The sequence below is a fragment of the Dendronephthya gigantea genome, unplaced genomic scaffold (genome assembly GCF_004324835.1).
Source record: "Dendronephthya gigantea isolate DGI-Jeju-01 unplaced genomic scaffold, DenGig_1.0 000045F, whole genome shotgun sequence".
Taxonomy (NCBI): Eukaryota; Metazoa; Cnidaria; class Anthozoa; order Malacalcyonacea; family Nephtheidae; genus Dendronephthya; species Dendronephthya gigantea.
In genome coordinates, this window is record NW_021163055.1 from 1582568 (window position 1) to 1594521 (window position 11954).

Genomic DNA, 11954 nt, shown 5'->3' on the forward strand with positions numbered 1-11954 from the left:
GTTTTTTCTTATTTTGTACTATACAAAATATTGGTTTATTACCAGGAACAAAGTTTATATATGAAACTTCACAAATCGTTGTTAATGCTACAAAGTTGAAAATATATTATCCATTGTTGCTGAGAATGAAACTTTGGTGTGTATTTTGCATGCATGTCCAAGCCAAGGCCATTATTTTTTTATTGAAATGAAGTCGAAAAGACTCTTGAAAAAGTCTTCAAAGAAAAGGACTTCAAGAAAATTTCATAGGACCTTTGCCTTTTGGGTCATATTAGGGCAAACATGTCTGAGCGTGTGGAAATCACAACACTTTTTATGCACTAGTGATCTAAAACCAACTTGATCGGCTTTGATCAAAAGCTTTCTTGCTGTTGACAATAGTCAAAATTTCGCAAGTTCAAACATATTTTGCAGTTGCTTATAATTTGTGACGACTAATGTCAATACGACTTTCACGAATGTTTGGTCTAAACGCCTAAAAGTTTACATTACTGCTCGTTAATTGTGGTATCATATATCATGTTTAAGTATCTTTCTGCCAAAAATACACACAGCGCTTGTTGGAAACGAAGATTCCTTCCTCATTTGAAAGTTAAAATGAAAAGTAAAACACTGTTTTAACGACGAATATGACAATGAAGTTGGGATGGACTTGGCTCGTTTTATCGGTACTTTTGAGCAGTGTTTTAGGAAGTGGTAACCTCACTACAATACCCATCACAACTTCAGGTAAGGACTTAAATAAGTTATAATATTTTGAGTTGATATTTTTCGTGTTCTCGCTATCTATAATTTCAGAGGATGGCCATTCTCAAGGGAATGACAACTTTGTTTAAACAGATTTCTAACAAAACTGAAGTAAATGTATGATGACAGTCTAATTTGCTCCTCCATTAGGGTCAAAATCTGCACACAGGGTATAACTTCTTCTAATCCAACCTAGTATAACCTCATAAATGAACAGAAACGGTTTCTTTTCTGACCGGAAAGATAGTTTTAAGTGACCTCAAAATGATATGCCCATTCCTGCTCTAAAGACTTTACTTGTGAGTCTGGCTTTACGGATGATCCGCTTAGGAAAGAAATGTATCCTATAAGTGTTTTAGTTGACACAGTTGCTGAATCGTCGTTGTTTTTCACTAGCATATTTATTTTGTGTTGGCTGCTAATGGTTTCCAATTAAAAAATCGTCTTCATTTTGCTTTATACCTCCCTGATTCTGCTCGAGAATTAAATGTAGAGTCTAAAAGTAGAAACCCACAGATTGGTTGTAAAAGTCAACCAATTAGGGAAATATGACAAAATACATAATCTTTACATAATAAGATCAATCATTGAATCAAGATTGCAACACTCCGGATTTACAAGGTCAGGCTCACGTGATTTGTACAAATAATTTGTTTCGTGTGAAAATAATGCAAGATCTTTCATGTATTAATATTCTTGTGTGTTTGCATGGTGACATCAATAAGTAAATTAGCTTGTAGGTACACCACGTAAGTATTTAGGCCTTAATCATTACATGCAATATTTCTTTTCAAATATATGAATTTTAGTTTTTATTGCACTGATGGTCATGAAGGCCCGGTGAACGGACCGAAAGCTTTGCAGTATTAAATACTGGTGTACCTACAAGCTAATTTACTTATCTTTCGTGTAGTTTGAACTTTGTCTTGTGAGAATGACACAAAATGTGACTTTGTTTTGAGTGCATGTTGACGTAGTTTGTTCGTTCACAAGCGTACAAGCATACTGCATGTGGTTTGTAAAATAAAATATAGTTTGTTCTGTGAAAAGTGACATTAACTACAGCTCGCTAATGCTGGAATCTATCGTTTTCTCCAGGCAAAAACAGAACACTGTCTCCCAGCGCCAGTATCCCAAGGTATGTTACCGTGATTTTGTTTTTCAATCTTAGAAAGACACAAATCACACAATGCTTAAATCATTTTCATCTTTCTCTAGAAGCACTCCCAGTACTCCACGCAATATTTCGTCAACGATAATATTCGCATCAACTCCAACAGCAACGGGTGCTTCACTCATCATTGTGACACAGAATGGCACCACGGTTCCTCTACGTTCTTGCACGTTAACAAGTTTGTCAATTAACATACACCCACAGCCTACCCATGCACCATCAACGAATGCCACCCACAGCTCTGTCATGCCAACGCGAAGGAGAAATTTTTGTGCAAAATACGACCGAGCACCTTGTGAAGACGTATTTGCAAAATCATGGACACAATTCAATGAATCAAAGCGATATTTTGATTCAAACTTTGGACTGAATGGAACAGAACGATTCCTGAGTATCATGCTACAAGAAAGCAAAAAAACTGTCACAGACAAAAGATGCAAATGGTTGATTGATGTCTCCTTATGTCAGTATACGCTAGCGCCATGCAATGTCAATGGTGAACCTATTTCCCTCTGTCGCGAAGACTGTGAATGCTTGTCGAAGGAATGCAAAACTTATCTGGATAGATTAATCGGCTCCGCGGCACTTCTTCAACATTTAAAGGGTTTTGACTTTCAACATTTAGTATTGCCCACTAACTGCTCGGTTTACCCTGCTTGGAAGCCTGGCAATGGCTCGTGTGTCTATACTGGGCTTTTTGGTAATCTATTTTTATTTTATCTTATTTCACCTCTTATTGATCCAGTGTTACTACAGGAGGAAACCTAAACTAAACTAACTTTATTTATACTGGATAGCTCTATCAGTTCTAAACTGTTCTTCCTAGAGGTCCAGTAAGGATCACCTCTTATTGATCCAGTGTTACTACAGGAGGAAACCTAAACTAAACTAACTTTATTTATACTAGATAGCTCTATCAGTTCTAAACTGTTCTTCCTAGAGGTCCAGTAAGGATCATCTCTTATTGATCCAGTGTTACTACAGGAGGAAACCTAAACTAAACTAACTTTATTTATACTGGATAGCTCTATCAGTTCTAAACTGTTCTTCCTAGAGGTCCAGTAAGAATCATCTCTTATTGATCCAGTGTTACTACAGGAGGAAACCTAAACTAAACTAACTTTATTTATACTGGATAGCTCTATCAGTTCTAAACTGTTCTTCCTAGAGGTCCAGTAAGGATCATCTCTTATTGATCCAGTGTTGATCAGTTCTGTTCTTAACCCGACAAAGAAACTTACGTCTAGTATTTTTTCTAGATCATTCGAAGTGTACGAGTTCGGCAGGATTTAACAGGAAGATTTTGTGGATTTCTGTCGGTGCTGGCTCCGGATGTCTTATTCTTGTCATATCAATAGTCGTCAAATCTTGCATAAACCATCGTCGAAAGAAATCTAAGAAGAAGTTGGCACTTGAGAAAGTGGCTCTAAATGGAATGAAAACTCGTATCGACTCCTCGACGTCAATGAAGAGTAGACTGTCACATATGCTTGATGAGTCCTTATTGTCCTCGAAGATTGCAGAAATGTACGACCCTAGCAGGCTAAAACAGTTTTCTCTGGATAACATTGAATACATTTCTGATTTGGGAGAAGGACAGTTTGGATTGGTTTTTAAAGGTATGTTCGAACTGTTATTCTTATGTGGTTCGGTACAAATGTTGTCGTGATTGTGTCTGAAGATATCTTTTATATACTTATTTATATTTTAGGGTTAGCAGTAGGTATAGACGAGACAGAGGATCCGTTCAAAGCAACAAATGTTGCTGTAAAAACATTAAAACAAGATTGTAACGAAAGCAGTAAAGACGAATTTAACCAGGAAGTCGCTTTTATGTCTGTTCTTAATCATCCTAATGTTGTCAAACTTCTTGCTGTTGCGACTGAAGAGGAGCCATACTGCATGATCTTTGAGTTCATGGAACTGGGTGATTTAAATCAGTTTCTAAGAAAGGTTAAACCACTGGACGGCTCGAGCGAGATTCCAGGTTAAAGTTTCTACGTAATAACTATAATAATTATTGCAAATGTTATTTTCATTGACTTTTTAGTTGGCTGATCTCTTAGATTGAACTAACATATTATGAATTATTTAGAAAATGAGCTTTGTTTGGAAGATTTTCTCAGCATCTGTCAACAGATTGCTTCAGGAATGTCATATCTTTCTTCCTTGCATTTTGTGCACCGTGATTTAGCAACAAGAAATTGCTTAGTTGACAGTGGACTGGTTGTGAAGATTGCTGACTTTGGACTAGCGAGAGATATATATTCCTCAGACTATTATAAGGTAACTTCATATGTGGAAACAATACCAAATGGAAACAATCAATGGTTTTGTTTTAGATCAGTTTATTCTAAGAGAGTAATTTCAGAACTTTCGCTGAATATTTCTGAGTCCTTCTGACAACACGAAATGTCTCTCTTTAGGTTCGGGGGGATGCAATGTTACCTGTACGATGGATGCCGCCAGAGGCAGTTCTTCATGGCAAATTCACAGTTCAGTCAGATGTATATTCTTACGGTGTGGTGATGTGGGAAGTATTTACTTATGCCTTACAACCTTACTATGGTTATACAAACGATGAAGTCATTGCTTTTGCAAAGCAGGTGAGTTAGTAGAGTTATTATGGTCAATAATGAAATAACAGAAGCATTGTCTCTTAATATGGGGTTGAAAAGACTTAAAGCTATAAGTTTTATTTGATGAATTATTAATATCTGGATTTCTACTTCAAATCTCTTAGCTATTCATATTTTCCTTTATGAGGGTGTATTACTTGGTCAACCAGATGATTGCCCGGAACATATTTACAAACTTATGTTGGATTGTTGGCAAAGGCCACCTGAGAAACGTCCAAATTTTGAGACTATCATCAAAAGACTTGTAAAAGAACCACCAGCAATGTCAGAGTACAGTTTTCCCAAGAGCGTGTCAGTTATAGTTGAAGAGTCAGGGGAGAATACCAATGACCAACCATTGGGAAAAATTCCAGTTCCAAAGCCTGTGAAACTTTCAAGTAAGAAAGATGTGTTGGCTAAGTTTAGTTTAGATTTCCTCCTGTAGTAACACTGGATCAATAAGAGATGATCCTTACTGGACCTCTAGGAAGAACAGTTTAGAACTGATAGAACTGTATGTCCAGTATAAATAAAGTTAGTTTAGTTTAGAAGTATTCTCGTGTGGAAGCATTTAAAAACAACATTCTTGATCTTATTTTTAGATCACTATGTTTACCCAGGCGCTATTGTTAATTGTGGCTTCAATTCGGATAAGGGCGAATTTAGTAAAAAAACTGGAACTCTATCATCGGTTGGAAACAATTCTGCTGAGGATGAAGGTCAGTTTAAAATAATCAACTTCGCAAAGCATGAGATCACAGTTCTAAGAGCAATGAAATTGAGTTATTTCTTTTGTATCCCTGAATGTAAAACATTTCAAAAATAATTTTTATTTGATGTTTTACAGTTCAATTGGATCGCGGTTATCAAAACATTACTGTGACATAGCGGGAAAGCTGTGGAGATATGCGGGTATATATGGATAGAAACTCAAATTTCCTTCGCTATCATTCATTTTCTTTAATCTCACTTTCAAGTTAACCCTCTTCACATTAATTATATAACTTGAACTTCTAAAAGTGAAAGATATAAATACTTTACGTCGTTTCTTGGAAATGCATGCATGAAGTGCGTATAAGGCATCTATAAACAATATCAACATTTTACTTTAAATTATTGGGGTTAAAACAAACAAATATTTATAAATATTTTGACTAACGATTAAGGCCTAAATTATTGGTGGAAAGTAATCAAATTAGAAAATTGGGAAATTCCGTTTAATGAAAAGACTTAGCAATGTATTACAATTATAACTGAACTAATATTTGCCTAACAAAGGAAAGCAGTTTTTGGTTAAAACAAGAGAGCGCGCTGTGAATTTTTTTCCAGGGCAGAAACTGCTAAATCTCTCTGCAACTTTGCGATTACCTGAACTAGCTGTGGAATACTCTCTACACAGCATAAGGTACATAGAATATATATTTGCAGATATACACAACTGCTTAGACTATGTTTGTACAATTTTTTACAACAATTCTTTATGCCCAACGATCTTTATCATGAAAGCTGTAGGAAGTATACATGCTCGCATTAGCAACTATGAATTATGGAAAATTTCTGTTCCATGTTTGACATGTTAAGAGAAATTTGTGTCTATTTCAGTATTTGATTGTGTTACATTTACAATGTTATAATAATTTCCGCTTTCTTTGCAAGATACGGCGTAAATATATTTCAGTCGTCCGCATTGTCGGAATCCATAACAACTACGTGCGTCGTTTCTTGTCATACGTAAGTCTTATGCAATGAGAGATCTGTTCTGCTCGTTCGTCCATCGTTATTGACGTTAACGTTAGTTCGTCCATCGTTAATACTCGTCCGTCCGTCGCTAATGCTTATTTCTGAGTCAGATTCTAAAGCGGAGTTAAAACTTCCTTGACTTCCAGAGTTTGATCTTTCTCTTTTATAAACTGGATTTTCTCCAGGTATTCTTTGTTCCTGCGACTTGATTAATGGATCATTCTGGTTTCCACTACTACTGCTGGACGCTCTGTTGATAGCTAGAGAAGAAATGAAAAAAATAATGGAATCAAGTCAGATTACACGTCGTTTCAGGGAATGATCCACCGTGACTTGCGTCTGAGTAATTTACTTACTCTCGTTAGAAAATGGGACAAAATTCTGGTATTCAGGTTGTGCTTTTTGTTCCTCGCGTGTTCTCGCTTCTTCGATTATGTCGTCTCCATTCAAGGCATCAATAATCTTGTTGTAATCAGGCCGAAGTTCAGGATCCTTCGACCAGCATTTCTTCATAACAGGGTAGACAAAATCAGGACAAAAATCAGGCTTAGCAAGATGAATACCCTGTAAAGAACGATGTTGCAAGATTAACCACAGCGATATCTCTGCCTTTGTTCCTCACACATGAAAAACTCTGAATACTGAACATTTACCTTTGCAATGAATTCCAACACTTCTTTGTTTGTGTAACCGTAATATGGCTGCTTACTGAAAGTGAAAACTTCCCAGAGTAGGACGCCGTATGAGTAAGTATCTGATTCAATGGTAAATTTACCGAACAAGACTGCCTCTGGTGAAAGCCAACGAATTGGCAAAACCGTCTCTTTTTCAATCTGAAAGGATTAAGAATAAAACACTGTTGAAGTTTGTCTTTCCAAGAGGTTCATTATTAAAGAACCGCAACAAGATTACTAACTTTATAATAGTTATTGGAATAGATGTCTCTTGACATTCCAAAGTCCGCGATTTTGATCGTCAGGTCATCTGCAACCAGGCAATTTCTTGTTGCGACATCTCTATGTACGAGACGATGGCTTGCTAAATATTTCAGCCCTCTCGCGATATCTGTACACATATGAATTAAGGTCGCTTGTGACAGACGATCTAAAACAAATAAATAAACATTTTAACCTGCTGTTTCACACTTCCAACGATCTCACATTGTGTGTGCGACAGATACGTCATTGTCCTTGTTTTGAAGTATATGTCGCTTACTTTTGTTTTCGTCGTCTGGTTCCGTGTCATCCTCCAATGGCTGAGACTTTCTCAAGTATTCACTCAGATCTCCATTGCTCATGAACTCGAAGATCATACAATAAGGTTCCTCCATGGCGGATACCGCCAACAGACGGACAATGTTTGGATGAAAAAGAAAATTCATACGACAAGCTTCCTCATCAAATTCTTGCTTCGCTTCGTGAGATGATCCTTTCTTCAATGTCTTCACAGCAACTATTACTTCTGCATCTGGATTATCGTCGTTTAGGCCAATTGCACGTCCTTTAAATGACAACAAGCAATCGTTGCTAAAGTAATTTTCTCTCTAATGGCTTCTTTCTTCACATTCATTTAACGTTACCTTGAAAAACTTGTCCAAACTGCCCCTCACCGAGGTCCTTCTCATAAGCCACTCTATCCACTGGAAACTGTCTGATCTTCTTAACATCGTTGACTGACATCTTCGACTTCAATAAATCTTCAGCGGTCAACATATTGATATGATCTTTCACTGAGACGGCTGGGAAAGACACTCGCAGGTTCATGGATGGTGTACCAGGCTCCAGCTTGGCTTGCTCTTTTCTGTTCCTCCGTCGTCTGTGAAGGAGGAAGGTCAGGAGAATAACTAATACCAGAACTAAAAAGATGACAACTACTGAGGCAATAATGATGACATTGTTATCATCTTCGCTGCCGGAAGATTCTTTGTCTGAAAAGAAATGAAAAAGTAATTATATGTAAAACGTCTGATTATATTCTTGACATTCAGTTTAGATAGTTGCAAAGCTGGCATTAGATACAAGCTACTTACTATTAAAAAGTCCGGTGAGATAGCATTTCTTGCCAACTTTAGCTAAATCTTTCTCGTATTCTAGTTTCCTACAATCAGGGAGTGGAATATGAACGAAGTTGCTCTGTGTGCTGTGCAAAATCAAAGATGCGCCTCCCAACAGTTTCTGCAAAGTATCCGGGCACTGTGTCTCGTACATGTCGCAATCTCTGCGACATATTTGAATGAAGGAACCGTCTTCAAGGCAAGGGGTCAATATATACTGGCATAGAAGAATTCTGACAGTGTTCAGGCAACTCTCTGACATTTCATTTTTTCCAACGACGGTGATAAGGTTTTGAAATCGAGCGAGAAGTTCGTTGGTTTGGTTTAAACCAATACTGTAGTCGATGAACCGAGGGGTGTCTCGATATTGTGGAACGGACATGTTAAGATATTTGAAACAGATTCCATCTTCTGGATACTTAATGCACGTTCCATTGTATTTCTTTGCTCTAGAGAAAATGAAGGTGGTTTCAGTGATTACATCTTCCAGAGATTTTTAGTGTATAAATCACGGAAATGCAGGTTTAACTTATGTTAAAGCCGGGACGAGGGAAGGATCTTTGAGATCCTAAGACGAATGATTAGAAAATGATTGGGAGCAAATTGTAAGAGTTCTAAGAATTCTCGACTATGAAAGCTAGAAGGTATAATATAACCTGTAACAACTAAGGCCAGTATCATTATCAATTTTTGATTCGTTCCAACAGCATCCGTTAGCCAGACAAGGATCTTTGAATATTGTCGTTTGATTACCACAAGGTAAAACTTCGGTGGAGTTCAATGACGTACAAAAGTCACCTGAAATGCAAACATAAATAAGTAGAAAAACATTAAAACCTAATTACAACTTATCACTCAGCAAAACTGTTAATTGTGACATTATTGAACCATTATCGGCCATCACGACATGGGGTTAAATTTTATTAATGATATGATTGCATCAAAATGAAGTGTTGTTTAATTTTAATGATCAGCTCTCAGCCTTTAGCACTCTAAAATTCTTAGGCCAACAAAGGGCCAATACTACGAAGCAACCTCTTCAAAAAATACCAATAACTTCAATTTAAATATACGTCAATGTTTATCGACATTTTTCTATCTCTGAGAGTATAGAGCGTTTGTTCAAAAGCTCTACCTACCTACAGGTAGATTGCAACCAGAACTGGGATGTCAAACATCCCGAAATTCTCAACATGCATTTTACGTGCCAAAACGGGGAATACTGTGGCGTGTCCAAAGCTCTAATAATGGTAATTAAAATATTTAAAAGGATTGCTCTTAATAACGGATGCAACATTAAGCGAGCTCTTTCCTTCATAAGCAATTGCTCTCCTATAACCACCATTTTTCTTTTCTAAGATCTTTAAAAGGTACAATTTAAAGATAAGATTATCTTGCAATGATCTTTGGCATTTTGGTCAGAAATGTCTGAAACTATCTTTGAAGCTAATTTCATCTGACGATTAAGTCGATAAATTTGCAAGGAAAACGTTTGTTTCGTGAAATCGCTGTGGAGGTTTTATTGAAGTTGAGGTAGCTAAGATACCACTCCGGTTGACCCTATGCGACGATTGTCTTCGGGCAATGAATGACACTCACTAAAAACACGCGATCGAAATATTGGTATATAATTTTAAACAATGCATTTATTTTAGCGGTTGCCACAACTGTGCCACAACTGAGGACAATGGAGATATGGAGTTCAATAACTTCATTTCTAGACTTGAGTTTTTCTTTGTCGATGGATAATTTCTTATTTTGTAAGCGAGTTCTTTGACGCCAGTGCATTGTATGTTATATTGGCTTTTTATGCCATTCCTTTAGTCGCTTGTTTGAAAAGTTGCCTACGACTTCGAAGCTACTACGACCATACCATAGCGTTTGAGATAATATTTTGAACAAAAAGTCACAAATTATTCTATCCGGCAAATTTGCGAAGATTTTTTGGGAAAGAAAAGAATGAGCCAGTAATCAATACGAAGTATTTTAGTATATACGCATCAATATACGTTGTTTGTTAATGTACAAGAATGATAACATCATCGTGTCTTTACACTGCGAGTCTTAGAGAACAATGTACGTATAAATAAAGATATTAACTATTGCTTTAACAAAAGTGTAATTGCTAGAATTATCTAGTAAGTATGAATCGTGATGAAAACAGTAAGAATAGTCATTAAATCTATATATATTGTTCACTATGCAGCAGCATAAAAGCCAGCATAAATGGATATATCAGCATCAAGAAGGATATTTAGCAAGAAATGGATACATGAATTTTAATGGCAACATCGTAGCAACATTTACTTGAGTATATCATGTCACATGAATACTGTCACCAGTAGCATGTAACTAATGTATCATATAGCAGGTTTATAGTGACTTTCACCAGGTATTGCCTGATTTTAAATAGTTGGGTCAGAAAGGTGACTTAAAAGAAAGAACCTTGTTCCTTGCTGCGATCTTTATCGCTAACCTTGCTATTTGAGTGTTGTTATGTTAATATTTGTCAATACTTATATGCCTAAAACGACCTGCAAACTGTTTCAACCCATTCATAAAATACAATTTGGCGATAAGAATTCCGTAGAATTGCTTCTTTCATTTTCGTTATATAAAACGTCATTTGAACGTCATTATATAACTTTAAGTTACTGTATCCTTTTAATGGATTTCCCACTCAAATAATTAAAATTTACCTGAAGAAAATCGACCAAAACAGGCAACAAAACAAACACACAAGATCGTCAGGTTAATCCTCGCCATGTTTCGCGACCCTTCGTCCAAGTAAACTAATCCAATATTTTGGAATGCACAACTGGAAAGATTCTTTGACTCTGCAAGGTCCTTATGACTGGTTTAGTAGCACGCGAGGGTCACTCTCATCTGAATAAATTTACTGCCTGACTTCACAGATCTGTGCGAAATTTCACGGTTTCATTGTGGCCGGGAGGAAATTATACGTCACATTGGTCACAACAATTTTGGGTCCAATGAGGAAACCGATTATTAACACCTTGTTACAAGGAAAAAAAACAACTTTCTTTGTATTGACGGGCAATATGCCATTCAATAAAGTCAACAAAGCTGACAGAAGTTCACAGTGTTTCAAGTCAAACACCTTTTGCAAATTGTGAGTTAATTCAGCACAATTGTAATTTGTTCAATCATAATGGTTAAGGTTTATTTTATATCGACATAATAAAGGTTGACTTTAAGTTGTAGAATATTTCTAGTGAACTAAGCACCATATGTTTGTCTGTAACCCTTAATAAAAGCCGCTGAAAGGTTGGACCAAATATTTTTATGTTTACGAATGACATAAAAGTAATTTAGCGCAATTTACAGAATAAACACAGGTCAGCGCAGTGTAAACCACCTTGTTAGAAAAATCCAAACTTACGCAATATAAAAGAAAATGATACATGCAGAAAACTATTGTTTGCTGGTAAAAGCCTGATATGATCCTAAGAAAATTGCTGATATTTTAGAATATCTTTTCTACGAAAGACCCAAACCACGACAGCTTTAGGGTCAATTATTTGAGGAAAGGTCACTGGTCACAAGACAAGATTTTTTTATATCATGGTTTTTCCTTACCTCTCAGAGATTAAATCAGACA

The 11954-nt window shown here is 36.4% G+C and overlaps 2 protein-coding genes across 2 annotated transcripts; one reads left to right on the forward strand and one right to left on the reverse strand.

Annotated features, from left to right (window-relative positions):
- Window positions 1-553: 553 nt before the first annotated feature.
- On the forward strand, window positions 554-5780 carry LOC114527597 (muscle, skeletal receptor tyrosine-protein kinase-like). The gene is made up of 10 exons (XM_028549294.1): window positions 554-729; window positions 1846-1885; window positions 1966-2621; window positions 3181-3540; window positions 3633-3908; window positions 4017-4207; window positions 4348-4527; window positions 4688-4937; window positions 5142-5258; window positions 5387-5780. The coding sequence occupies exons 1-10, from the start codon at window positions 630-632 to the stop codon at window positions 5425-5427; spliced, it is 2211 nt and encodes a 736-aa protein (XP_028405095.1). The 5' UTR covers window positions 554-629; the 3' UTR covers window positions 5428-5780.
- A 193-nt stretch (window positions 5781-5973) lies between these two features.
- LOC114527598 (insulin-like growth factor 1 receptor) lies at window positions 5974-11269 on the reverse strand. Its single transcript, XM_028549295.1, has 9 exons — window positions 11032-11269; window positions 8989-9130; window positions 8309-8781; window positions 7859-8206; window positions 7495-7779; window positions 7196-7383; window positions 6933-7112; window positions 6636-6843; window positions 5974-6539 (listed from the first exon to the last, which is right to left on the reverse strand). Exons 1-9 carry the CDS (start codon window positions 11096-11098, stop codon window positions 6265-6267), a joined length of 2166 nt encoding a protein of 721 aa, XP_028405096.1. The 5' UTR covers window positions 11099-11269; the 3' UTR covers window positions 5974-6264.
- Between the last annotated feature and the right edge of the window lie 685 nt (window positions 11270-11954).